The following is a 25,800-nucleotide window of genomic DNA, read 5'->3' on the forward strand; positions in this document are numbered from 1 at the left end:
AAATAGAAAAGCCTTAGAGAGACTGATCAAGAAGAAAAAGAGCAGACACAAATAAGGAGCATGAGGGATGAGAAAGGCTGCAGATAAAGCAGGGATTAAAAATAGATAATGGGGAAATGCTGAGAATAATTTTATGCCAGTATATTTGAAGAGAGACAAAATGGCCAAATTTCCAGAAAAAGTGTGAGTTACCAAAGATGATCCCCAAAGAAAAAGAAAGCCTGAAAAATCCTGTAATTATTAAAAAGATTGATTCAGTAATTTACAAGCTCATCAAAAAGTAAACAGCAAGCCCAGATGGTTTTACAGATGAGTTAGACAGAACTTTAAGGAAAACGCAATTCCAATTTGATCAGTCACAGCATGGAAAGCTCGCTCTCTGAGCCCAGGTCGAGCTGGCTGGTGATTAGGGAGGACAGAGCTCGGATTCCCACATCTCACAGAGGCCTGTCACGTGGATGGCAGGGAAAGCCTCTCTCTCAGTCCTGTTTTCATTAGCGGTTTGGCTTCTTGGTGTTGAAGTGGATTGGGTGGGCGTCGGGTGGACGCTTGGTCCCTGCCCTGCTGCTGTTTCATGCACCAGGTTCTAGGAGCGAGGGGCAGGGCATGCTGCCTGGTCGGGGCGACGTGACTCCTGTGTGCTGTCAGCCCTCTGCCATTGCCAGGACACCCATGCAAGTGGAACTGAGGTCCAGGGTGTCTGTGATCAGCATCAGAGGCTCTAGAATGCTCCCGGCTCCCAATTTGTTGGTCATATGCTGGGTAGTGGAGGTGACCTGCTCCATGGCCTCCTGGAGCAGCCCCTGCCCAGCCTCCTTCCTGCCTTGAATGCCAGCATCACTTCTGGGGACCGTCAAAAGTGGTACTGGAGGCATCCCCCTCCTGCATGGATGTCACACATCTGGCTCCATGCTGAGGCATCCTGTTGCCCTGTGGCTGGCACAGCCTGCTGGGTTCTTCAGTCTCCTTAGCTCTCCAGGAGCACCACATTGGGCCCCCCTGTCACCTCCTTCTGCTTGGTTTTTGTGGCTTGTGTGTCACAGTTTGCTCTGTATCAGCTCCGGGAATCCCAGAGTCTCCTCCCTGTCATTCTGTGGCCAGTGCTGCAATATTGTCGAGGAAGATGCCGGAGCTGGTTGTCGCCTTGGACTGTCTGTGGGAGGCTCTCTGGCCATGTCCTGGGGGACTGTGAGGAGGTTTGTGGGGACCTAGTTGTTTGCCACGTGTCTGGTTTTTTTTTTTTTTTGCTTGTTTGAGACAGAGTCTCATTCTGTCACCCCGGCTGGAGTACAGTGACACTAGCTCGACTCACTGCAACCTCTGCCTCCCGGGTTCAAGCGATTCTCCTGCCTCAGCCTCCCGAGTAGCTGGGATTACAGGCATGTGCCACCATGCCCAGCTAATTTTATATTTTTAGTAGAGATGGGTTTTCACCATGTTGGTCAGGCTGATCTCAAACTCCTGACCTCCTGTGATCTGCCCGCCTCCGCCTCCCAAAGTGCTAGGATTAAAGGTGTGAGCCATCTTGAGTGGCCTTGCCACATCTGTCTTTTTCCTAGTTTGTTTGAAGTCTGCATGGCAGATGGAGGTGGTGGCCAACGTGTGGCTCCTGGACACACTGGTCTTCTTGGTTCTCCCTGATGGAACAGCCCAGGCTCAGAAGCCACATGCCAAGATATAGAGCCCAGGTGTGGCTGGGAGAGGAAGGGTCCCTGAGCCTACCAGGGCCTACCTCCATGCTGATGAGGACATGGGATCTGCTGTGCTGTGGGCATCTGGTGGTCTGTGAGGGAGAGGGCAGATCTGCTACATGTGCAGCCTGGCCCTCTGATGACTAGGGAACTGGGCCCAGCTATGTCTAGTATAGTGACATGAAGTGACCCATGGAGGGGACCTCTGACAGGGTGAGGGACTCGGCACACACAGCTGCAGGCTGCAGGGAGCTTTCCAGTTTCCCACCAGGCTTTCCTGGAAGAGCCCGGGGAGCAGAGCCGCAAGTGGGGGAGAGCAGCAACGGGAAGGCAGGCTCTGACCCCGCCCGCTGAGGAAGACAGAGCTCAGAGAGCCTGTCTGGAGTAAAGTGGCCCCTTGGGACAGCACGTCAGTTAGAATATGGTTTGGCTGCTAGTAACTGACCTGGAAAATGGTGGCTTAAACAAAATAGAAATTGTCTTTCTCATGGGCAGAAGTTTGGAGGGAGGCAGCCCGGGGCTGGTGTGGTCAGCTCAGGCTGCGTAACAGAGACAGGGTGGCTGCAGCAAGAGAAGTGTATTTCCTCACAGTTCTGGAGGCTGCAGAGTCCAAGATCAAGGTATTGTCAGGGCTGGTTCCATCTGAGGCCCCTCTCCTTGACTTACCGATGGCCATCTTCTCCCTGTGTCCTCACATGGTCTTCCCTCTGTGCACACACCCTTGGTGTCTCTCTGTGTCTCCTAATTTCCTCTTAGGAGGAGAAGAGGAATGCAGTCACATTGGATCAGGGCCCACCCAATTACCTCATTTTAATTTAATACCTCCCTAAAGGCCCTGTCTTCAAATATAGTCGCCACATTGGGTGTTAGAGCTTCAACCTATAAATATGGAGGGGAGGGTCTATTTAGTCCATAGCAGCCACAAAACAACATGTTATTTTATTTCAAATAAAAGTCAAGTGTATGATTTTAAAAATAAGGAGATGCTGCATGTGAGTCCTGGATGAGTGTGCCTGGAGTGGTGAGTGCCCAGCTCTGGGCTCCCTGGATGGCCAAGTGCAAATAGAAGTACACATCGCCACCCCTGTGCAGCTGGTGGACAAGCAGGCCTGGGCTGGGGGACGGCCCCTTCCTGCTGGGTTTCCTCCCTTTCCCCTATCCCCACTCTTACTTGAGCTGCACGTGGCAGGAGGCAGGAGAGGGGATCCTGCCAGATTCTCAGCTGGCTCTGACGGACTGTGGCTGGGCAGCTCCCTGACGCTCCAGGCCTCGGATATACCAGCCCTGAGTGTGGCTGGCTGTGGGTGATGAGGGGCAGTGCTATCTATACCTGACCACACTGTACCCTTAGCCTGCTCCTCTGCTCAGGGCCTGCTGTCCACCCTGGAAGGAGACTCCTTTTTGCAGCACTGCCACAACTTTAGAGGCCATTATTGTTTATTTTTTTCCAACCTCCTTCTGGTTTGTCTCGTTGGTGATTTTACCTTGCAGAACAACGGTTGGTAGAGGCGCAGTCATGAGTCCTCGTTAATAGGTGTGTAGTGAATGAATGCGATAGAGTGTGATTGGGGAATTGATCCTGTAGCTTCCTTGGCCCAGCACTCCCAGCAGTGGCCTCTTTGTGTGTGCATCTCATGCACATGCTTTTGTGACCTTGCCAGTCAACTTGGGGGTGAGAGGTATGGGTGAAGACAAGTGGAGATGGCCCTCACCTTCCAGAAGTGTCCTGCCTGGAGTTGGTGCTAGGAGAAGGGAAGGGCCCTGAACCCCACCAGCAGTGTGGATGGAGGACACCATGGCTGAGAACACTCACCAGGCTTGGGGCAGGGTGGAGGGTACCAGGCTTGGGGAAGGGCGGAGGGTACCAGGGCTGTTCTGGCTGTAGAGATGCTCTCAGAAGTGACCAGTGCCAGGGCTTACAGGAGGCGGCCTTGACTGAACTGAATAGGGACGTACTATGGGGAAGAGCAAGAATGATCAGGGCTTTGAGGGACGTGTAGGGATTTGCCAGGTAGAGGCAGGGAGGTGGGAACTGGAGGAGGCATTCAGGCAGCAAATTGAGGTGGAGGTGGTCACAGGTCCTCGTTTGGTGAGCGTGAGCTCTGTCTTCCTTCTGCTTGGAGAGGATGGGGATATGGGCTGGAAGTGCAGCTCCACTGGGTGGTAAAGACCACTTGGGGGCTTCAGGGTGTTCGTGGCCCCCAACAAGGGTCTAGCCTGAGGTCTGTGTCTTTCACAGCTGGAGAGCACAGGGTGAGAGGCATAGGAGGTCACCCTCAGCGTCCTCCTCCTCTGCCTGCACCCTGTCCAGGAAGCCCTGTATCCCTGAGTTCAGCTTCCTCTTCCATCATATGGAGCTGGCCCCTCCCAGAGCCCTGGCTGTTCCTCAGAAGCCATTATTAAATCAGAATTCCAAAAATAATATGCAGCTATTTAAAGCACACACTCAATTTGTTATCCTAACAAGGTAAATGGAACAATTTTGAGTTCTCATCATGTGAAGAAATTTATCAAGAGAAAGAAGACTTCCATTTAAGTGATGCAGTATGGATTTTTAAACAGGGCTAGCCCACGGACAGCACCTTCTCAAACCACTACAGTTGTGATTTTTTTTTTCCATTTTTTAAACATCTTTATTGAGTTTATATACCATAAAGTTCAATTAAATAAACTTTGTTCAATTGAATAAAGTTCAGTTAAATGCTATTTCCTGTATTTTAGAGCTATTATTATATAGAATTATACAAGAATCTTAATCTTATTACACCTTAATCTTATTTCATACATATGTCAAATGATCTTATGAAAGAAAATTAGTATACAATAATCTAAATTTAGGATATTTTTATTATCCCCCAAAGATACCTTGTATCCATTAGCAGTCACTCTCCATATATAACCACACCTACCCTCCAGCAAGACGTAGGCACCTGCTAATTTATTTTCTGTCTCTATAGATTTACCTGTTCTGGACCTTTCATACAAATGGAATCGTATAATAGGTGATCTTTTGTGACTGGCTCCTTCCACTTAGCATAATGTTTTTGAGGTGCATCCAGATCTTAGCATGTTTTAGTATTTAATTCTTTTTTATGGACAAATAATATTCCACTGTATGGATGCATCACATTTTGTTTATCTGTTCACAGTTGATACATATTTGGGTTGTTTCCACTCTGACTATAATAAGTAATGCTGCTATAAAAAATCACGTGCAAGTTTTTGTGTGAACACATCTTCATTTCTTTTGGATAAATACCTAGGAGTAGAATTGCTCGGTCTTGTGGTAACTCTATGGTTAGCATTTTAAGGAGCTGCTCGACTGTTTTCTAAAGTGGCTGCACCATTTTCCATCCCTATCAGGAATATGCAAAGCCTCTAGTTTCTCCGTATTCAGAGTCTTTTTTTGTTAGTTAAAATTAAACTGTTTTTATTTTCAACTACTTGTAGATTCACATGTAGTTGTAAGAAATAACACAGAGAGATCCCATGTGCCCTTTACCCAGCTTCCCCAATGCCAACATCTGCAGAACTGTGGAGCGATATCACAACCAGGATATTGACATTGGGACAGCCAAGATATGGAACATCCATCACCCTGAGGATCCCTCTTGTTTTCTTTAAATAGCCACACTCACTTCCCTCCACAACACCTTCATTCTGAAGACCTGGCAATCACTAACCTGTTAACGCATTTCTATAAATCTGTAATTTCAAAAAGTTCATATAAATGGAATCATACAATATGTAGACATTTGGGATTGGCTTTTTTTCACTCAGCATAATTATTTGGATATTCATCCATATTGTTGAATATATCAATATTTGTTTCTTTTTATTACTAAGTGGCATTCTGTGGTGTGGCTATATCACAGTTTGTTTAATTGTTGGCCCATTGAAGAATGTCTTGGTAGTTTCCAGCTTTGGCCTATTAGGAATAAAGCTGCTATGAACATTCATGCACAGGTTTTTGAGTGAACATAGGTACTAATTTTTCTGGCACGAATACCTAAAAGTACAGTTGCTGGGTCATATGGAAGTTACCTATTTAGTTTACTGAGAAATAGTGAAACTTTCCCAGAATGGTTGTACCATTTATGTACCCAGCAACATATCCATGTCTTTTGCCTACTTTCTAATTGGATTTTTAAAATTGCTGGGCCTTGAGAGTTCTTTATATGTTCTAGATAACAGTACTTTTTTGGATATGTGGTTTGTGAATATTTTCTCAAAGCTTGTAGTTTATCATTTCATTCTTTTAGTAGAGTCTTTTTGAGAGCAAATATTTTTAATTTTGACGAGGTTTAATTCACCAATTTTTTCTTTTGTACTTCTGGTGTCAAGTCTAAAGACTTTTTGCCTAGCCTTAGTTCTTATGTGTTTTTCTAAAAGTTTTGTCTTTTACGTTTAAATCTGTAACGTATTTTAATTTAATTTTTGCATAAGGTATGAGATTTAGGTGAAGAGTCATTTGTTTTTGTTTATGAATGTCAAGTTGCTGTAGCATTTGTTGAAAAGACTACCCTTCCTCCATTGAATTACTTTTGAACCTTTGTCAAAAATTTGTTGTGCATATTTGTGTGGTCTATTTGTAGATTCTAGATTCTGTTTTATTGTCTTATGTGTTATCTGTCAACCAACTTCACACTGTCTGGATTATTTTTGTTTTATAACAAGCCTTGAAATCAGGTAAGCTGATTTCTTCTACCTTATTGTTCATTTTCAAAATTATGTTAGGTCATCTTATTCCTTTTCCTTTACATTTAAGTGTTAGAATAATTTTGCCTATAGGTACTAAAGAATTTGCTGGGATTTTGATAGGATTTATATTAAAACTGTATATCGATTTGGAGAGGATTAACATCTTTACTAAGTTGAGTCTTCCAATCCATGAACATGGTATGTCTCTCCATTTATTTAGATCTTCTCTGATCTCTTTAATCAGTCTTTTACAGTTTTTAACATACAAGTCCTATATATGTTTTGTTAGATTTATACCTAAGTATTTCATTTTTGAGCAACAGTAAATGGTATTGTATCTTAAATATCAGTGTCCATGTGTTTATTAATAGTATATAGAAATGTAATTGACGGCCAGTGATGATGAGCATTTTTTCATGTGTCTGTTGGCTGTATGAATGTCTTCTTTTGAGAAATGTCTGTTCATATCCTTTGCCCACTTTTAATAGGGTTGTTTGTTTTTTTTTCACTTTAAATTTGTTTGAGGTTCTTTGTAGGTTCTGGTATTAGCCCTTTGTCAGATGAGTAGATTGCAAAATTTTCTCCCATTCTGTAGGGTTGCCTGTTCACTCTGATGGTAGTTTCTTTGTGCCAAGAAGCTCTTTAGTTTAATGAGATCCATTTGTCAATTTTGGCTTTTGCTGCCGTTGCTTTTGGTGTTTAGACATGGGGAATGCTTTGCCCATGCCTATGTCCTGAATGGTACTACCCTAGGTTTCCTCTAGGGTTTTATGGTGATAGAGTCTAACATTTAAGTCCTCTGAAATCCATCTTGAATTAATTTTCGTATAAGGAGTAAGGAAAGGATCCAGTTTCAGCTTTCTACTTGTGGCTGGCCAATTTTTTCAGCACCATTTATTAAGTAAGAGTCTTTCCCCATTTCTTGTTCTCTCAGGTTTGTCAAAGATCAGATGGCTGTAGATGTGGTATTATTTCTGAGGACTCTGTTCTGTTCCATTGGTCTATATCTCTGTTTTGGTGCCAGTACCATGCTGTTTTGGTTACTGTAGCCTTGTGGTATGGTTGAAGTCAGGTAGCGTGATGCCTCAGCCTTGTTCTTTTGACTTAGGATTGTCTTGGAATGCGGGCTCTTTTTTGGTTCCCATATGAACTTTAAAGCAGTTTTCCAATTCTGTGAAGAAACTCATTGGTAGCTTGATGGGGATAGCATTGAATCTACTCGTAACCTTAGGCAGTATAGCCATTTCACGATATTGATTCTTCCTATCCGCCAGGCATGGTATGTTCTTCCATTTGTTTGTGTCCTCCTTTTATTTCACTGAGCAGTGGTTTGTAGTTCTCATGAAGAGGTCATACACATCCGCCAAAGGATTTAAGTTCCTAGGTATTTTATTCTCTTTGAAGCAATTGTGAATGGAAGTTCATTCATGATTTGGCTCTGTTTGTCTGTTACTGTGGTGTATACGAATGCTTGTGATTTTTGCACATTAATTTTTGTATCCTGAGACTTTGCTGAGATTGCTTATCCAGCAAAGGTTTTGGGCTGAGACAATGGGGTTTTCTAAATATACAATCATGTCATCTGCAAAGAGGGACAATTTGACTTCTTCTTTTAACTGAATACCCTTGATTTTCTTTCTCTTTTGATTGCCCTAGCCAAGAACTTCAGAGAAATGCAAATCCAAAACCACAATGAATACCATCTCACACCAGTTAGAATGGTGATCGGTAAAGTCGGGAAACAACAGGTGCTGGAGAGGATGTGGAGAAATAGGAACACTTTTTACACTGTTGGTGGGATTGTGAAACTACTTCAACCATTATGGAAAACAGTATGGGGATTTCTCAAGGATCTAGAACTAGATGTACCATATGACCCAGCCATCCATTACGGGTATATACCCAAAGGATTATAAGAATCATGCTGCTATAAAGACACATGCTGCACCGCGTATGTTTATTGTGGCACTATTCACAATGGCAAGACTTGGAATCAGCAAATGTCCATCAGTGACAGACTGGATTAAGAAAATGTGGCACATATACACCATGGAATATATGCAGCCATAAAAAGGATGAGTTTGTGTCCTTTGTAGGGACATGGATGCAGCTGGAAACCATCATTCTTAGCAAACTATCACAAGAACAGAAAACCAAACACATGTTCTCACTTGGAGGTGGGAACTGAACAATGAGATCGCGGACTCAGGAAGGAGACATCACACACCAGGGGCCTATCGTGAGGAGGGGGGAGGGGGGAGGGGAGGAGAGAGGAGTTGCATTGGGAGTTACATACCTGATGTAAGCCAGTGACGAGAAGTTGATGGGTGCTGATGAGTTGATGGGTGCAGCACAGCAACATGGCACAAGTATACATATGTAACAAACCTGCACGTTATGCACATGTACCCTAGAACTTAAAGTATAATAATAATAAAAAAATATATATTATAAAAGATTACTGTGAAAATTTTACTTGTACCCTAGAATATATATGAACAAAAAATAAAATTTTAATTAAAAAAAAAAAAAAAGAAATGTAATTGACTTTTGTGTATTGATCTTGTATCCTGTGACCTTCTGAACTTAATTATTTATTCTAGGAGTCTTTTTGGTACAATTTTCTTTTGTTTCTGCTTTTGTAACATCCATTGTATTTCCCATATAGACCATCATATTACTTTTATTTCTTCCTTTCCAATCTGTATGCCTTTTCTTTCCTTTTCTGAACTTACTGCACTAATAAGACTTTCCCATGAGATGTTGAATATGAGTAATGGGAGCCAACATCCTTGCCTTGTTCCCAGTGAAAGCATTCAATGTTTGACTATTAAGTATAATGTTAGGTGTAGGCTTTTTCTGAATATTCCTTATCAAGAAGACGAAGTTTTTTTCTATTTTCATTTTTCTGAAAGTTTTCATCATAAATAGATGTTGAATTTTGTCAAATTCTTTTTTGATATCAATTGCTATGTGTTTTTTTTTTTTTTATTCTGTTGATGTGGTGTGTAGCACTGATTGATGTTTCAATTTTGAATTAGCATTACATCCCTGGATTAAACCCCATGTGTTTGGGGTATATACTTCTTGTTGCATATCACTGAATTGCTATCTTGTAAAAGATTTTTATATCTATATTTCTAAAGTGCATTTATAGTTCTTTAGTCATTCTTATGATGGTTTTTTTACAGTCTTGATTAGTTATTTTGGCATCTCTGTCTTGGTATTGATGTGTGTTGACTGTCTTTGTTCACTTGATGAGCTTGTTCTAGTTCTTGGTATGATGAGTGATGGTTTGCTGGAACCTAAGCATTTGGAATGTTATGTATGAAGCTCTGTATGTTATTTGGACGTTTTGTTTTTGATGATTTTCTGTGACATGATTCTGGCTGGGAAAGGGGGGCTGCTGTCTCTTTACTGCCAGATGGAGTTACAAGTTTAGGCTCCACATTGGGCCTCTGTTGACACCATGTGGGGAGGGCTCCTTCTCACTACTGAGCAGGAGTGAGGGTTCTAGTCCCTCATGGTCCCCACTAATAGCACCTGGCTCGTGGGAGGAGAATGAGATCCCCTTGGTTCCCACTGACTCAGAGTTGGGGGATGCTTGTTACTAGCAGGTGGAGAAGAAAGGCTTGGCTCACTCTGGGAGTGGGTGGGGCTGGGGCACAGAGTTTTCAGTGTCTCTGGCCTGGAGTAGGTAGGTTTATGTCTGAAAGTTTTCTCCTTGTGAGGCTGCCGAGTCCTGGGCCTTTGGCTGAAGAGAGGTGCTTTTGTTGTGTTTTCCTTTGGTCTGTGCCTATTGGTGTTGCTGACTTGACCACTTCTCCAGCACTCAGTCTGGCATATATGAGGCTAAAGAAACCTCAGGAACTCACCTTTATGTCATTTCTTGGTCTCAAGATTTCTGCCTTCTTCCCTCTGACTTTTAGTCTTGCTTGTTTGATGTGTAACATCCAGGACTTTCAGTTGTGTTCAGCAGGAGGAATAGGGAAAAATACTTCTCCATGTTCCCAGAAGTAGAATCTTCACAATTGTCACTGAAATATCTAGTTTTTGTTAAGAGTACATTTAAGTCAGTCACATTTTGATAATCAAGATAAATGCGTTAAGATTTTTATATAACCTTCATAGGACACTGGGGTACTTTGTATGACCCATAGTCATATTAGCTTTTATACTTTTGATTTCTGGGTTTTTAAAGTATTTTGTTGGCTAGAGCTTATTGACATGATCTGTTCTTGGCACTAATGTTTACTGCTGCTTGGGCCTTGAGGGTTTTGAGATTGGATGTGCATTTCAGGTGGAATATTTATAATGTGAATGAGCTATTTCGTCTTTTTTTTTTTTTTTTTAAATCAGAAATGAATGCTGAGTCTTATCAGATGGCTGCTTGCTTCCTGTGGGAAAGGGTTTGTACCTTAGTCTGTGGTTATTAACTTATATTGGCTTAGCTGCTGCTGCAAATCCAATGGACGGAGCTAATGCTGAGCCCTTGGTTGGAAATGCAGTTATCCTTAGGAATGTCATGTGACAGTGGCTTACAGAAGTGACATAGCTCTTTTTGTCTTACATATACATTCCAGGGTAGGCACTTTATGGTGGTGCGACAGGTGTGATCCATGAAACCCTCAGCAGTCTCCATCCAGCTCACCACCTGTGTCCCTAGTGTGTTGCCTTCGTCTTCCTAAACCAAGATGGTAGGTGGAGATCTGGCTGTTACAACTGTGTTCCCAACAACAGCAGGAGAAGAAGGGAAGAGGGACAAGCTGTTTTGTTTTTTTTTTTAAATTTTACCCCTTATGTTAGATTGAGGGTACATGTACAGGTTTGTTATGTGAATGTACTGTGTGATACTCAGGTTTGAGGTACGATTGATCCCATAACCCAGATACTAGTACCCAATAGCTAGTTTTCAACCTTTGCCTCCCTCCTTCCCTGTCTCCCCCTTTTTGGAGTCCCCAGTGTCTGTTCTTCCCATATTTATGTCTATATGTATCCAATGTTTAGCTTCCACTTATAAGTGAGAACATGTGGTATTTGGTTTTCTGTCCCTGTGTTACTTCAGTGGCCTCCAGCTGCATCCATGTTGCTGCAAAGGACATCATTTCATTCTTTTTTATGGCTGCATAGTATTCCATGGTGTATACCTACCACATTTTCTTTATCCAGCTCACCATTGATGGGCACCTGTGTTGATTTCATGTCTTTTATTGTAAATAGTGCTGTGATACACATACACATGTATGTGCCTTTTTGGTAGAATGATTTATTTTCTTTTGGATATGTACCCAGTAATGGGATTGCTGGATTTGATGGCAGTTCTGTTTTAAGTTCTTTGTGAAATCTCCAAATCACTTTCCACAGTGGCTGAATTAATTTACATTCCCACCAGCAGTATATTCCCACCAAATGTTCCCTTTTCTCCGTGGCTTCACCAGCATCTGTTGTTTTTTGACTTTTTGATAATAGCCACTTTGACTGTTGTGAAATGGTATCTCATGGTGGTTTTGATTTGCATTTCTGTAATGATTAGTGATGATGAGCATTTTTTCATGTTTGTTGGCTCCCTGTATTTCTTCTTTTGAGAAGTGACTGTTCATGTCCTTTGCCCAGTTTTTAATGAAGATTATTTGGTTTCTGCTAGAACAATATGTTTTTACGGAACATTTCCAAAGTTTCCACATGACCTTTCAAGTTATGTCTCCTTGGCCATATCTAGCAGCATGGGAGGCTGGAAAATATGATCTTTATTCCAGGTAGCCAAGAACCCCAGTGAAAATAAGGGGCTCTCTTGTGAGGCCGGCAGTGGAGCAGGGCTACTGGGGACAGCCAGCTGATGGCTGGGTAACTCTGCCACAGCTGGTTCTTGCAGCACCCTATGCCACGGCTGAGTAGTCCACGTGAGCTCCAGTCTCCCATGCTGGGGGCCATGTGCAGGAAGTTGGGGTGTGTGCCAGGGGCTTCCCAGCAGCCTTTCTTTCCTTCCTGGGATCAGCGCTTGTGACTCTGGATGCTCCCCCATCACCTGTCACATTTTTGTTCTCCTTGGAGTTCAGTATTTTGCATTTTTCAATTCCTCAGATATTGTCATCCCCTGAGCCAAGGTGGGCGCCAAGGTGGAGGCCACATGGTGGCTGCGGCAGAGCTTCATGGGAGCTTCTTGGGGGCTATGGTGAGGGCTCGGGTGGGGACTGCAGTGGGACCCTTGGTAGGGGCAGGTTCTCAGTGTAGACCTTGGCTTTGCTTAGGGCACACCTCCAGGCCACAGACTCTGGGGCCAGGACTCAGGCAGCTGAGACATAGACTTAGCCCCACTTGGCATCAGGCAGGGCTGGACCTGGTCTTTCTCCTCCGGAGTTTATGTGGAAGTAACTTACCAGGGGAAACTTCAAGTGTACCAAATTTGTTCTCCCATTGTAAAATGGGCTGTGCACATGGAACGCTATCTGCCATGTGGAGCAGAGGGGTGAGGCCCTCGTGGCCAGCTGGGCTTTCGGGATGTGGGTGGCTATTTTCATTGTGGCTGCTCCTGTGGCCCCTGAGTGTGAAGGTGTCTGGGCACCTGTGCTCCTTCTGAAAAAGTCACACGGGATGGCGGCTGCTCCTGGGTCAGGGATGTAGCCTACGCAGGAGAGACTCTCAGGGCTGTGCCCGGCAGGCAGGCCTGCGAGGCTGAGGATGGAGAGGAGGCGGAAGCATCTCAGTGCTGGGTGCCCGCGTGGCTCCTGCTGAGGCTCCTCAGAGGGAGGGAAAGCTGTTGGCACTGAGCAAGGCAGGCCGCTGTGGAGGGGCTCGGAGCTGGAGGGCACGATGGGAGGGGTGGGGCTTCTTCCCCTCTCCAGCCTGTTTCCTCGCTTGTCAGTGGGATGTTCTACCTGATTCTACGTAAGATTTAAACTCTGCTCTTTTGCTTTTCGTTTCAAAGCAGATGGGAGGGGCATGGGAGGGACTGAGGGATGAGTCGGGGACTTCACACCATATTTCTGGAACATGGTCTGTCAGACATAGGGGTGTGCCCAACAGGTCAAGGGCCAGCCGGGGTTGGGGTCAGGGAACATCCAACTGGAGGATGAGAATCAAAGTCCTACTTACTCCCTCAGTCCAGACAAGGAAACTGAGGCCTAGGAAGGGGAAAAGACTCTCCAGGATGGCATAGTTTGTTTTGAAAAATCCAAACATTTATTCTTTTCTCTTGGGGGAAAAAAGAAAATGCTTGACTTACACAGCTAAGGGAGAAATAAGAAGACAAAAACCAAGAAAGAATGCCACACGGTCCCCTAGGCCGCCTATCTGTGTAAGAACAAGGGGACTTTCTGGGTACCTCAGGAGGACAGCTTGTTTCTTTAAGCCAATGTGGAAGACTCTTTCTGGGGTGTTGTTGGAGCAGTACGGGGAGGGAGGGAGGCCAGGTTGGGGCCCTGGTGGAGACAGCAGTGTTTTCGCAGCTGTAACCCTGCTGTACGCTGAAACATAGGTCAAGACTCAGCAGCGTGCCCAGGGAGTAACGTGAGGGGCGCCGCAGGGAGGCCTGGGTGTTGGGGAGGCTGTGCCAGCCCTGGCTAGTGCTCCTGGAGGGAGTTGCTTGTTCAGTGGCAGTCCAGGCCTGGACGTGGGCCTACCCAGGCTCAGAGGCCAGGCACCCTTACTGGGGAGGGTGAGGTGAGGAGGAGTGGAGGGAGGGGGCCCTGCTGTCTAATCCGGTCCCTTCTCTTCTGTCCAGGAGCGGCTCCTCATGAGCCTCCTGCCCCGGAACGTTGCCATGGAGATGAAGGAGGACTTCCTGAAGCCCCCTGACAGGATTTTCCACAAGATTTACATCCAGAGGCACGACAATGTGAGGTAGGGCTGGTGCTGACCCGGCACAGCGGGGAGCCTGGGAAACTGAGGTGTGGAGGTAATGGTGAAGGTGGGGAGGTAATGACAGAAGTGGGGAAGGAATGGATGGAGGTGGGGGGAACGGGGGGCGTGGATGCGGGGAAGCGGATCAGCCAGGCTGATGGATGGAGGATAATAGGTGGAGGTGGAGGGATAGTGGAGGTGGAGGAAGGTGGATGGAGGGATGGATGGAGGTGGAAGGAGGTGGATGGTGGAGGTGGACAGGGTGGATGGTGGAAGGAAGGACGGTGGACGGAAGGATGGACATGGATATGCTGACGGCGGATGCGGTGATGCTGACGGATGCTAATGCGCCTGGTGATGCGTGATGCGGCGGTGATGCGAAGAAGCAGCGGATAAAGCAAGATGCGATGGTGCATGAGTGATGCTACCGCCATGCGCGGATGACGACTGGCGCGATGATGACAGCGTGATGCGGTGACAGCGACGACGATGCGATGACGGCGAAATGGCGCAACATGCGACGCAAGTGATGCGTGATGATGAAGCCAGATGACGACGGATGCGAAGATGACGGTGATTGTGATGACGGCGATAAACAGGATATGACGGTGATGCGATGACGGCGATAAAGGCCGATGATTTGCGGATGCGATGCGGACGGTGATGCGGATGCGGATTTGCGGAAATGCGGATGCGACGGCGGATCTGCGGGATAGCGCGATGAAAGAAATGCAGATGCGGATTTGCGATGGGGATGCGCGACGGCGATCGGAAGATGCGACGGTGATGGCCGGAGATTTATCCTGATGCCGGATGACACCGATGCGCGATGATCATGATGCGATGATGACGACGGAGCGCGTAACGCGACTTAACGAGTGCGTGATGACGCAATAATAGCGATACCAGCGCGATATGATTTATGATGCGTGATGCTACGCGGAAATGCGAAATGACGCCGATGATGACTTACGATCGGATAAATGACGTAAACTATCGACGATTACCGCAAATGACTTAACGATGCGTACGGACGGATGAGGACGATTGGCGATGCTGATGACACCGATGCGGATGACAGCGATGCGATGATGACGGCGATGCGTGAAATGACGACGGGATAATGATAACAGCGAACACGATGACCTGAACGCGATGATGATTGAAAGTGACGTGATGACGGCGATGATCGACGGGATGACGGTGATGTGCGGCAGCGACTTGGCGATGCGCGATGATGATTTGCGCACGCGATATCATGACGGCAGATTGATGATTGTTTTGGCATCACGGATAGCGACGCCGATGCGATGATGATGAAAGTGATGCGCGATATGATGATGGAGGTGGTGATAGTGGAAGTGTGGAAGTGATGGGTGGAGGTGTGGAGGTGATGGCGGAGTTGGAGAAGTGATAATGGAAGTGAGGAGGTGATAGTGGAGGTGTGGGGATGATGGTGGAGGTGGGGTGATGGTGGAGGGGTAACTGATGATGGAGTGGAAGATGGAGGGGTGGAGGGGAGGGGAGGGGAAGGTGGAAGGACAGAGGAAACCAGGGAATCACGAAGAAATGGCCCCACGTGGGGGGGCAAGGAAGGAAGAGCCCGCCCTGGATGGAGCTTGTTGGACGGGAGGGTGAAATATCTGTTCCCAAACTGGATGGAGTGGATGAAATGCCATGTCAGAATAGTAGCTGATCATTGAGCTAGTTGGTGCCAGGTCTGGGATATGTGTGCTCTTCTGTCTTACTTTATTCATTTCCTGATAGCCCTAGGAGGCAGGGATTGTTCCCATTTTATAGGTGAGGAAACTAAGCCTTCAGAGTGAACCAACTTGCTTTAGACACTCTGAGGCTTGTTTGTTTTTAAAGATTCTGTTTAAAAGTATTTATTTTATTAAATTGTGGATTCCATTTAAAAATAATTTTCATGCAAGTATAATGTGCTTAGAATGGTCGAGTGTTGCCTATTTGGGATTAATGCTTTACGTAAATATCACTGAGGTAGGAGATGATGTTTGAGGGACCTGAAGCACTTTCTTTTTCTGCTGTTTTTTGCTGGCCCTTCTGGGTGTTGGTGTCAGGCCTCTCTGCCCATTTGGCCTCTGAAGACGCAAAAGGTCCATAGAAACTCTCATTCTTTCTTACGTTGAGCACCACAGACTGGGTCCCTGCAAACCAGCACTCATTCATTGGAAATGAGTTGAGGTTTGTGGGTCCATCAGAGTCAGTCGTCGTTGTATGCCAAGCCAGTATGGCTAATTGCTGTCTCGTTGAGAGCTCAGCAGTCACTGTTCTGAGCACACGTGTTCACTGCCCATTGTCATGCTGTTAAGTAAGGACCCGTGTTGTCCTCCTTTTGCAGAGGAGGATGCTTAAGCAGTGTGGGGTGAAGGCCCGAGTGGGTGGAAAGTAGCTGAAGAGCCAGCATTTGAGCCCAGCATGACTGCAGAATTTGTGCTCAGCAGCTCTCTGCTAAGTACTTGGTTCTGTTTAATATCATCATGCTTCTGTGAACTGCTGGCATTGTCACCTCCATTTTATAGATGAGGAAATTTAGGTTCAACAAAGTGAAACGTATGTATGACTCCCTGGCCAGTGAGTGGCAGGCTGGGGCAGGACCTGGGATTAGCTGACACTAATGTCTGCCTTGACTTTTCTCATTTCTGTCACTGCCTCTTGTTACAAAATAAGGAATGACACACTGACCGAGTCCCCTGATGGGAAGAACAGACCACCAGAATAATCCTGGGAGCACCTCAAGGGGAGCCAGAGCCTCTCCATACTGCAGGAAAGGCATCAAAAGTCAAGAGCCTTTTGACAGCTAGAGCTGGCAGACATCACTGACCCTTTCCCCTGCTCAGCATAGAGTGAACTGATGAAAAATCTCAGCTCTAAGCTTCCCTCTGGGGAGAGAAGGAGTCAGTGTGACCACTGCCCCAACTTTTATGGGGCTGCCCAAAGAACTAGCATCTATCTCTCCCCTGGATCTCTTGATAGGTCTTGTACAGTCGGGCTACCCAGGAGAGAACAGAGGTGGTAGTTTGGGGTGATAGATACCATAGCTTCCCCCCACCACCCCCTGCTCAACACAGAGTGAGCAGACAAAATTAACAGCTGCCTGCTTTTCCCTCAGGAGAGAAAGGGTTGGTAAAGCACCAGAATCTGTGGGTGATTGGTGAGAGTCTTCTCCTGTACAGGGCCAGCCCATGAAGACTTGAGAGAGGTACCTGCTTTGTCTAAATCTCAAGGCACCAACACAGAGTTAAGGAAGATTAAGAATTAGACAAAGATGTTCCAAACAAAGGAATGAGATAAATATACAGGAACTGACTAATGAAACAGTTATATAATTTACCTGATAGATAATTTAAAATAACTCCCATAAAGATGCTCATTGAGGTAAAAAAATAATGCATGAACAAAGTGAGAAAATAGAAAATATTAACAAGTGCCAGAGAACATGGAACTGAAGATCACAATTACTGAACTGAAAAATTCACTAGAAGGATTCAGCAGAATAAAGAACCAATGAACTGAAAGACAAGTCACTGGACTCACTGGAAATAATTCTGTTAGAGGGGCAAAAGGAAAAAGAAATAGAAAAGACTGAAGAAAGCTTAAGAAAGTTATGGGAAATCATTAGTGGACCAATATACACCTTATGGGAGTTACAGAAGAACAGTGAGCAACAGGACCAGAAAGTTTGTACACACACACACACACACTTTATATATATATATTTTTTCATCATATATTACATATATGATGTAAAAATGTATTGTTAAATATGAATATATATACACACACAGTGAAAATTTCCCAAATCTGGTTAAAGAAATGGACATGCAGTTACAAGAAACTCAGATGACACCAAATAAGATGAACACCCCAAAATTCACACCAAGATACATTTATCCAAATTCTCAAATGTCAAGGACAAAGGAAGAATTTTGAAAACAGAGAGGAAAAAGTGACTTGTCACATACCATACAGCCAGCATAAGATAATGGATTTTCCAGCAGAAACCTTGCAGGCGTGAAGGGAGTGGGATGATATATTTCAAGTGCTGAAAGAAAAAAACTGCTAAGCAAGAATACTATGCCTAGCAAAAGTCTCCTTAAAAACATGAAGGAATAAAGACCTCCCCAGACAATTGAAAGCCGAGGAAGGAAGTTCATGACCCCTAAACCTGCCTTACAAGCAATACAAAAGGGAGTTCTTACATTGAAATGAAAGGATGCAAAACAACAACACAATAGCATAAGAAAATATGATACTTATTGGTAAAGATTTATACATCAACAAATACAAAATACTGTATTACTGTAATTGTAGTGCATAAATCACTTTTCATTCTAGCATAAAAGTTAAGAAAACTAAAGTATTAAAAATAACTATAACTGAAAGTATCTTAAAATATATACTATATGAATAAATATAAACTGTGACAACATAAAATAAATTATGAAGAAGTTAAAGTGTAGTGTCTGTATGTGATTGAACTTGTTATCAGCTCAAAATGGACAGTTATAGTTTTTATAAGCACCAAGGTAACCACAAAGAAAAAAATAGCTATAGAAACTACACAAAGGAGAAAGAAAAAGGAATCAAAGCACATCAAAGCAAAAAATTAACATAACACAAAGGAATTCAGAAAGAGAGGAAAAAACAAATAAAGAAATCCAAGACAAATAGAATACATTTAACAAAGTTACAATAGTAAGCCATTCCCTATCAATACTTAAAGTGTAAATGGATTAAATTCCTTAGTCAAAACACATAGCATGGCTGAATGGATAAAAACAAAACCAAAACCAAGCCTAACTATATGCTGTCTATTTAAGGATGTACATAAACTGACAGTGAAGGGATGGAAAGAGATAGCTCATACAAATGAGACCCCAAATAGAGCAAAGATGGTTATGCTTGTATCAGAAAAAAAGGGACTTTAAGTCAAAAACTGCCAAAAGAGACAAGAAGTCTTTATTATGATAAAAGGGTCAACTCTCAGGAAGATAAAATAATTGTAAATATGTATGCATTCAGCATAAAAGCACCTAAGTATATAAAACAAGCATTGACAGAACTGTAAAAAAACAACAATAGTAGGAGACTTCAATAGTCTACTTTTGATAACAGAGCATCCAGACAAGATCAAAAAGAAAGCAGAGGATTTCAATAACACTGTAGACTAAATAGACCTAACAGACATATAGGGGACATTACAAAACTCAAAAAGCAGAATACACATTCTTCTCAAGTGCACATGGATCTTTCTCCAGGAAAGGTCATATGTTAAGTCACGAACAAGTCCTCACAGTTTTAAGAATTACATCAGATATCTTTTCTGATCACAGTGGGATGAAACTAGAAATTAATAGCAGAAAGAAAACTGAAAAATTCATAAAAGTGTTGAAATTAAAAACACATTCTTGAACAATTATTGGGTCAAAGAAGAAATCAAAAAGGATATTAGAAAATACCTCCAGGCTGGGCATGGTGGCTGACACCTGTAATCCCAGCACTTTGGGAGGCTAGGGTGGGAGGTTTGCTTTAGCCCAGGATTTCAAGACCAGCCTAGACAACATAATAAGACCTCATCTCTACAAAAAAATTTAAAAATTATCCAGGCATGGTGGCATGCTACTCAGGAGGCTGAAGTAGGAGGATTGCTTGAGCTCAGGATTTCAAGACCAGCCATGAGCTATGAGCACACCACTCTACTCTAGCAGCCTGGGTGACAGAGAAAGACCCTATCTCAACAAAACAAAACAAACAAACAAACAAACAAAAAAACCTGAAAATACCTTCAAACAAAAGAAAATGAAAACACAACATACCCAAACTTATGGGATGGAACAGAAGCAGTAATAAGAGGGAAGTTCATAGCAATAAATGCTTACATTAAAAAAGAAATATATCAAATTAACAATATTAACTTTGCACCTCAAGAAGCCAAAAAAAAGAAGAACATATTAAGCCTAAAATTATTAGAATGAAGGAAATAACAGAGATGAGAGCAGAAATAAATGAAACAGAAAATAAAAAACAATATTAAAAAATCTACAAAACCAAGGGTTGCTTTGTGAAACAGTAAATAAGATTTTGACACGTTCTTACCTAGACCAAAAACAAAGAGAGAAAACTCAAATCAAATTGTATATGAAAGAAGAGATATTATAACTGAGGCCACAAAAATGAAAAAGGATCATAAGAGACTACTGTGAACACCAACAAACTGTATAACCTAGGAAAATTTGAAAAAAATGTCAAGAAACAGGCAACCAACCAAGACGAAGTCATTAAGAAGTAGAAAGTTTGAACAGACCTATACATAGTATGGAGATTGAATCAGTTATCAAAACCCAACAAAGAAAAGTCCAGACCCAGATGGTTTCACCAGTAAATTCTACCAAACATTTGGAGAATTAATGGCAGTCCTTCTCCAAGTCTCTGAAATTGAAGAGGAGGGAACACTTTCAAACTATGAAGCCATCATTGTCCTGATACCAAAGTCAGACAAGAACACTACAAAAAAAAAAAAAAAGAAAGAAAGAAATTATAGGCAAATATCCCTAATAAATACAGTTTCAAATATCCTCAGCCAAAATACTAGCAAATGCATCCAGGATCACATTGAATGCATCATACACCATGATCAATTGAGATTTATCCCTGGAATGCAAGGATAGTTCAACATGCAAAAATCAATTAGTGTGATAACAACATATTAAGAGAATAAGGAATACAAATCATGTGATCATCTCAATAGGTGCAGAAAAATATTTGACACCCTTTCATGATAAAAATTCTCAACAAATTAGGATTAAAAAAACCCTCAAGAAAATAAAGGCTATATATATGACAAGCCCACAGCTATGATCTTACTCAATGATGGAAAACAGAAAGCTTTCCCTCTAAAATCAGGAACAAGACAATGATGTCCACCCCCACCACTTCTATTCAACATAGAACTGGAAGTCTTACCCAGAGCAATGAGAAAAGAAAGAACAGCAACAAAAAAAGGCCTCCTGAATGGAAAGGGGAAAACTAGGAAGCAGAAGGAAAACAGGCAACCCATGGGAGGGGTGAGTGAGAGTCTTTCTGCAACCCAGTTTCCCACTGGAGATCCAGGCAATGGGAGGGCACCTTCACCCTCCCAAGTTTTGAATCCATCTTAGGAAGCAGCTGGGAGGCTGTAAGCAGGAACTGCTCCAGGGAGGGAACTTGCCCTGGGTCCCACACCCATTCTGCAACCTAAGTGGCTACAGCAAGATGCCATTTAAAAAATCCTAGCTTTTAGCTGAGTGTGCATTGTTTTGGGATCCAGCAGTGCCAATCATAGGCATTCAGGAAACTTGGGCTATTTGCTTGTGGAACTGGAGCAAAGCAGGGGTGGGATCCTGCAACTGTAACTGAGAAGCAATCATGGTGTGGTCTGCAGCCACTGGCACTGGCAAGCAGGCACCACTCCTGGGGCTTAAGCAGGATGTGAATTGCCACGGAGTCTTGGTCTTGAGTTGGGTAGGGGCTCGTATGGCCTGGGGCTGAGTTGCTGGCTAGGCATGGACTGCCCGGGTCTGAAGGGTCAGCTGTGACATGTGGGACTGGGATGTGAGAGGGATGTGTTTACCCCATCTGCTGGCCAAGGCTGTGACTGCTGGGGCTGACCCCACTTTCCCCATGGCAGGACCAAACTCTTAGAATTTGATAAATGAATTCAATCAGGTTGGAGAACAGAAAATCCATGTACAAAAATCAGTAGCATTTCCATACACTAATAATGTATGAGCTGAAAAAGAAGTCTAGAAAGCAATCCCAATTACAGTAGCTACAAAAAATAAAATATATTTAACCAAGGATGTAAAAGATTTCTACAATAAAAACTGTAAAATGACGAAAGATATTGAAGAGGACACATAAACATTGAAAGACATTTCACATTCATGGATTGGAAGAATATTGTTAAAATGACAATAATACCCAAAGTAATCTACAGATTCAGTGCAATCTCTATCAAAATATCGGTGACATTCTTCACAAAAATAGAAAAAAAATTCCAAAATTCATATGGTACTACAGAAGACCCTGAATAGCCAAAGCAATCTTGAGCAAAAAGAAGAAAGCTGGAGTCACTGCATTACCTGGCTTCAAGATATACTACCAACCTATATTAACTAAAACAGCATGGTACTGGCATGAAAACAGACATATAGACCAATAGAACAGAATAGAGAACCCAGAAGTAAATCCATGTAATTTTAGCTAACTGATTTTTGACAAAGATGCCAAGAACATACATTGGAGAAAAGACAATCTCTTCAATAAATGGTGCTGGAAAAACTGGGTATGCGTATACAGAAAATGAAACTAGACCTCTATCTCTTACCATACACAAAAGTAAACTCAAAACGGATCAGACATAAATGTAAGACCCAGACTATGAAATTTCTAGAAGGAAATATAGTGGAAATACTTCAGGATATTGGTCTGGACAGATGTTTTATGGCTAAGACCTCAAAAGCACAGGTCTTAAATGAGATAAAAACTAGAGAAATGGGATTATATCAAACTGAAAAGTGTCTGCACAACAAAGGAAACAATCAACAGAGTGAATAGACAACAGGAGAATGGGATAAAACATTTGTAAACTATTAATTTGACAAGGGATTAATATCCAGAATATACAAGGAACTCAACTCAATAGCAAGAAAACAAATAATCTGATTTTAAAATGGGTAAAGCATCTGAATAGGCATTTCTCAAAAGAAGACATCCAAATGGCCAACAAGTATGTGATAGAATGGTCTACACCACTAACCATCATGGAAATGCAAATCCAAACCACAATGAGAATCATCTCACCTCAGTAAGATTGGCTGTTATCAAAAAGACAAAAACAAATGCTGGTGAGGATGCAGTAAAAAGGGATCTCTTGTACTGGTTGGCGGGAATGTAAATTAGTACAACCATTGTGGAAAATAGAGTGGAAGTTTCTCAAAAAGTTAAAAATAGAACTGTCATGATCCAGCAATCTCAGTACTGGGTATATATCCAAAGGAAAATAAATCAGTATGTCAAAGAGATACCTGCTCTCCCTGTTTATTGCAGCACTATTCACAATAACCTAGATGTGTAATCAACCTAAGTGTCCAACAGCAGATGAATGGATAGAGAGAATGTGGTATATTTACAGGATGGAATACTATTCAGGCATAAAAAAATGAAATTCTCTCATTCATGTCAACACGGGTGTGCCTGGGGGACGTTATATTAAGTGAAATAAGCCAGTCATAGAAAGGTAAATAGTGAATGTGAGCTGAGATCGCGTCACTGCACTCCAGCCTGGGCTACAGAGTGAGACTCCGTCTCCAAAAAAAAAAAAAAAACAAAAACAAACAACTACATAGTCTCGCTTTTATATGGAAGCCAAAATAGTTTATCTCTTAGATGTAGGCAGTGGAATAGTGGTTACTAGAGGTTGGGAAGAGTAGGAGGAAGGAAGCCACAGGGAGAGATTGGTTAATGAGTACAAAATTACAGGTAGATAGGAGAAATAAGTTCTATTGTTCTATAGCATGTAGGGTGACTATAGTAAACAATAATTTATTGCACTTTTCAAGTACCTAGAAGACAGGATATTTGAATGTTACCAACACAAAGAAATAATAAAAATTGGAGGTGCTGGATATCCTAATCACCCTGATTTGATAACTGCGTGTTGTATACATATATTGAAGTAGCACACCATAACCCATAAGTATGTACATTTATGTGTCAGTTAATATATATGTGCATATATACAAATATGCAACACACACACATATAAGTAACAAAAAAGAAGGAAATCTTGCCATTTTCAACAATATGTATGGAGCTGGAGGACATTACTGTAACCTAAGTAAGACAGAAATATCTGCATGATCTCATTTGTATGTGGAACTAAAATAGTCAAATTCATAGGAGCAAAGTAGAATGGCGGTTGCTAGGGAATGAAGGCAGAGGAAAATGGGGTGATGTTGGTAAAAGAATACAAAATTTTAGTTAGGCAGCATGAATCAGTTCTGGAGATCTAACATACAGCGTGGTCACAATATTTAACAATACTGTATTGTATATTTGAAATTTGCTCATGCACAGGTAGCTATGCAGAGGTAATGGCTATTTTAATTACCTTGATTGTGTCAATTATTTCAACCTATGTAGGTTTATCAAAATATCAAATTGTACACCACATATACACATGAGTAAACACAATTTTTATGTCGGTGATATCTCAATCAAGGTGTTAAAATGTGTTATGTACATAAAATGAAATGCTGTTAAGCCTTAAAATTGAAGGAAATTCTTCAATATGTGACAAAATAGATGAAACTTGAGGACATTATACAAGTGAAATACGCCAGTTACATAAAGACAAATACTGCAATATTACACTTATATGAGGTATTTAAAATAGTCAAAATCATAGAATTAAAGAGCGTCTTTGTGGTTATAGGGTCTTGGGGGAGGAAGAAATGGGGAGTTACCAGTCAGTGGCCACGAAGCTGTAGATGTCTGCTGTACAATATTTTACCTGTAGTCAACAATAATGTAGAGTACACTTTAGAAAGAATTAGTGAACTTGGTAGCTCAGTTGAGGTTATCCAGTCTGAAGAACAGAATGAAAAAAAGGATGAAGAAAATGAAGAGAATGTCAGGGACCTAAGGGACACCATCAATCGTATCAGTACACACATATTGAGAGTCCCACAGGAGAGGAGAAAGAGAAAGGGGCAGAAAGAATATCTGAAGAAATAATGGCCATAAATGTCCCAAGGTTTTTGGAAAACGTTAACCTACACGTCCAAGAAGCTGAGTGCACTCCAAGGTGGGTAGACTCAAAAAGACCCATACTGAGACGTGTCATTATCAAACTGTCAAAAACTAAAGACTTGAGGACAATTTTGAAAGCAGCAAGAGAAAAACAACTTACCATCTACAAGGGATCTTCAACAAGGTTATCAACTGATTTTTCATCAGAAACCAGGGAGGCCAGAAGGCAGTGGAATGGCATGTTCAAAGGTTGAAATAAAAAGATAATTCTGTATCCAGCAAAAATCACAAGAGCAGCACCTACTGTTACCATCACGCATAATCCTATTCTCCCAGTGTCTGTGTGTCCCTTTCCCCCCTCCCCTCCTTCAGGACCCCCATGAGCAATCCTAGTTGACAGTATACACAGGTCCATATCTGACTTCCCTGCTTTTCCATAGTTAGTTACATGTGTCACCTTTGGTGTTCTCTGCATGTTTGCCCCTTCCCTGAATAGAATGGAGTCTTTCTGAGGGCAGTGAGGTTTATTCAGATCCTTTTTTTTTTGAGATGGGGTTGTACTGTGTCTGCCAGGTTGGAGTGCAGTGGCATGCTTCGGCTCACTGCAACCTCCACCTCCCAGGCTCAAGCGATCCTCCCACCTCAGCCTCCTGAGTAGCTGGGACTGCAGGTGCACACCAACACACCTGGCTAGTTTTTGTATTTTTTGTAGAGATGGGGTTTTGCCATGTTGCTCAGGCTGGTCTTGAACTCG

At 42.8% G+C, this 25,800-nt stretch overlaps 1 protein-coding gene across 1 annotated transcript in view; it reads left to right on the forward strand.

The window, feature by feature from the left end:
• The window catches only part of ADCY1 (adenylate cyclase 1), a 143,328-nt gene that overhangs the window by 24,497 nt on the left and 93,031 nt on the right, over positions 1-25,800 (forward strand). Inside the window, exon 3 of the mRNA XM_003896011.5 lies at positions 14,113-14,231. Within this exon, the coding sequence (XP_003896060.4) occupies positions 14,113-14,231 (119 nt within the window). The remainder of the gene's footprint in view (positions 1-14,112; positions 14,232-25,800) is intronic.

The sequence above is a fragment of the Papio anubis genome, chromosome 4, assembly GCF_008728515.1.
Source record: "Papio anubis isolate 15944 chromosome 4, Panubis1.0, whole genome shotgun sequence".
Classification (NCBI taxonomy): Eukaryota; Metazoa; Chordata; class Mammalia; order Primates; family Cercopithecidae; genus Papio; species Papio anubis.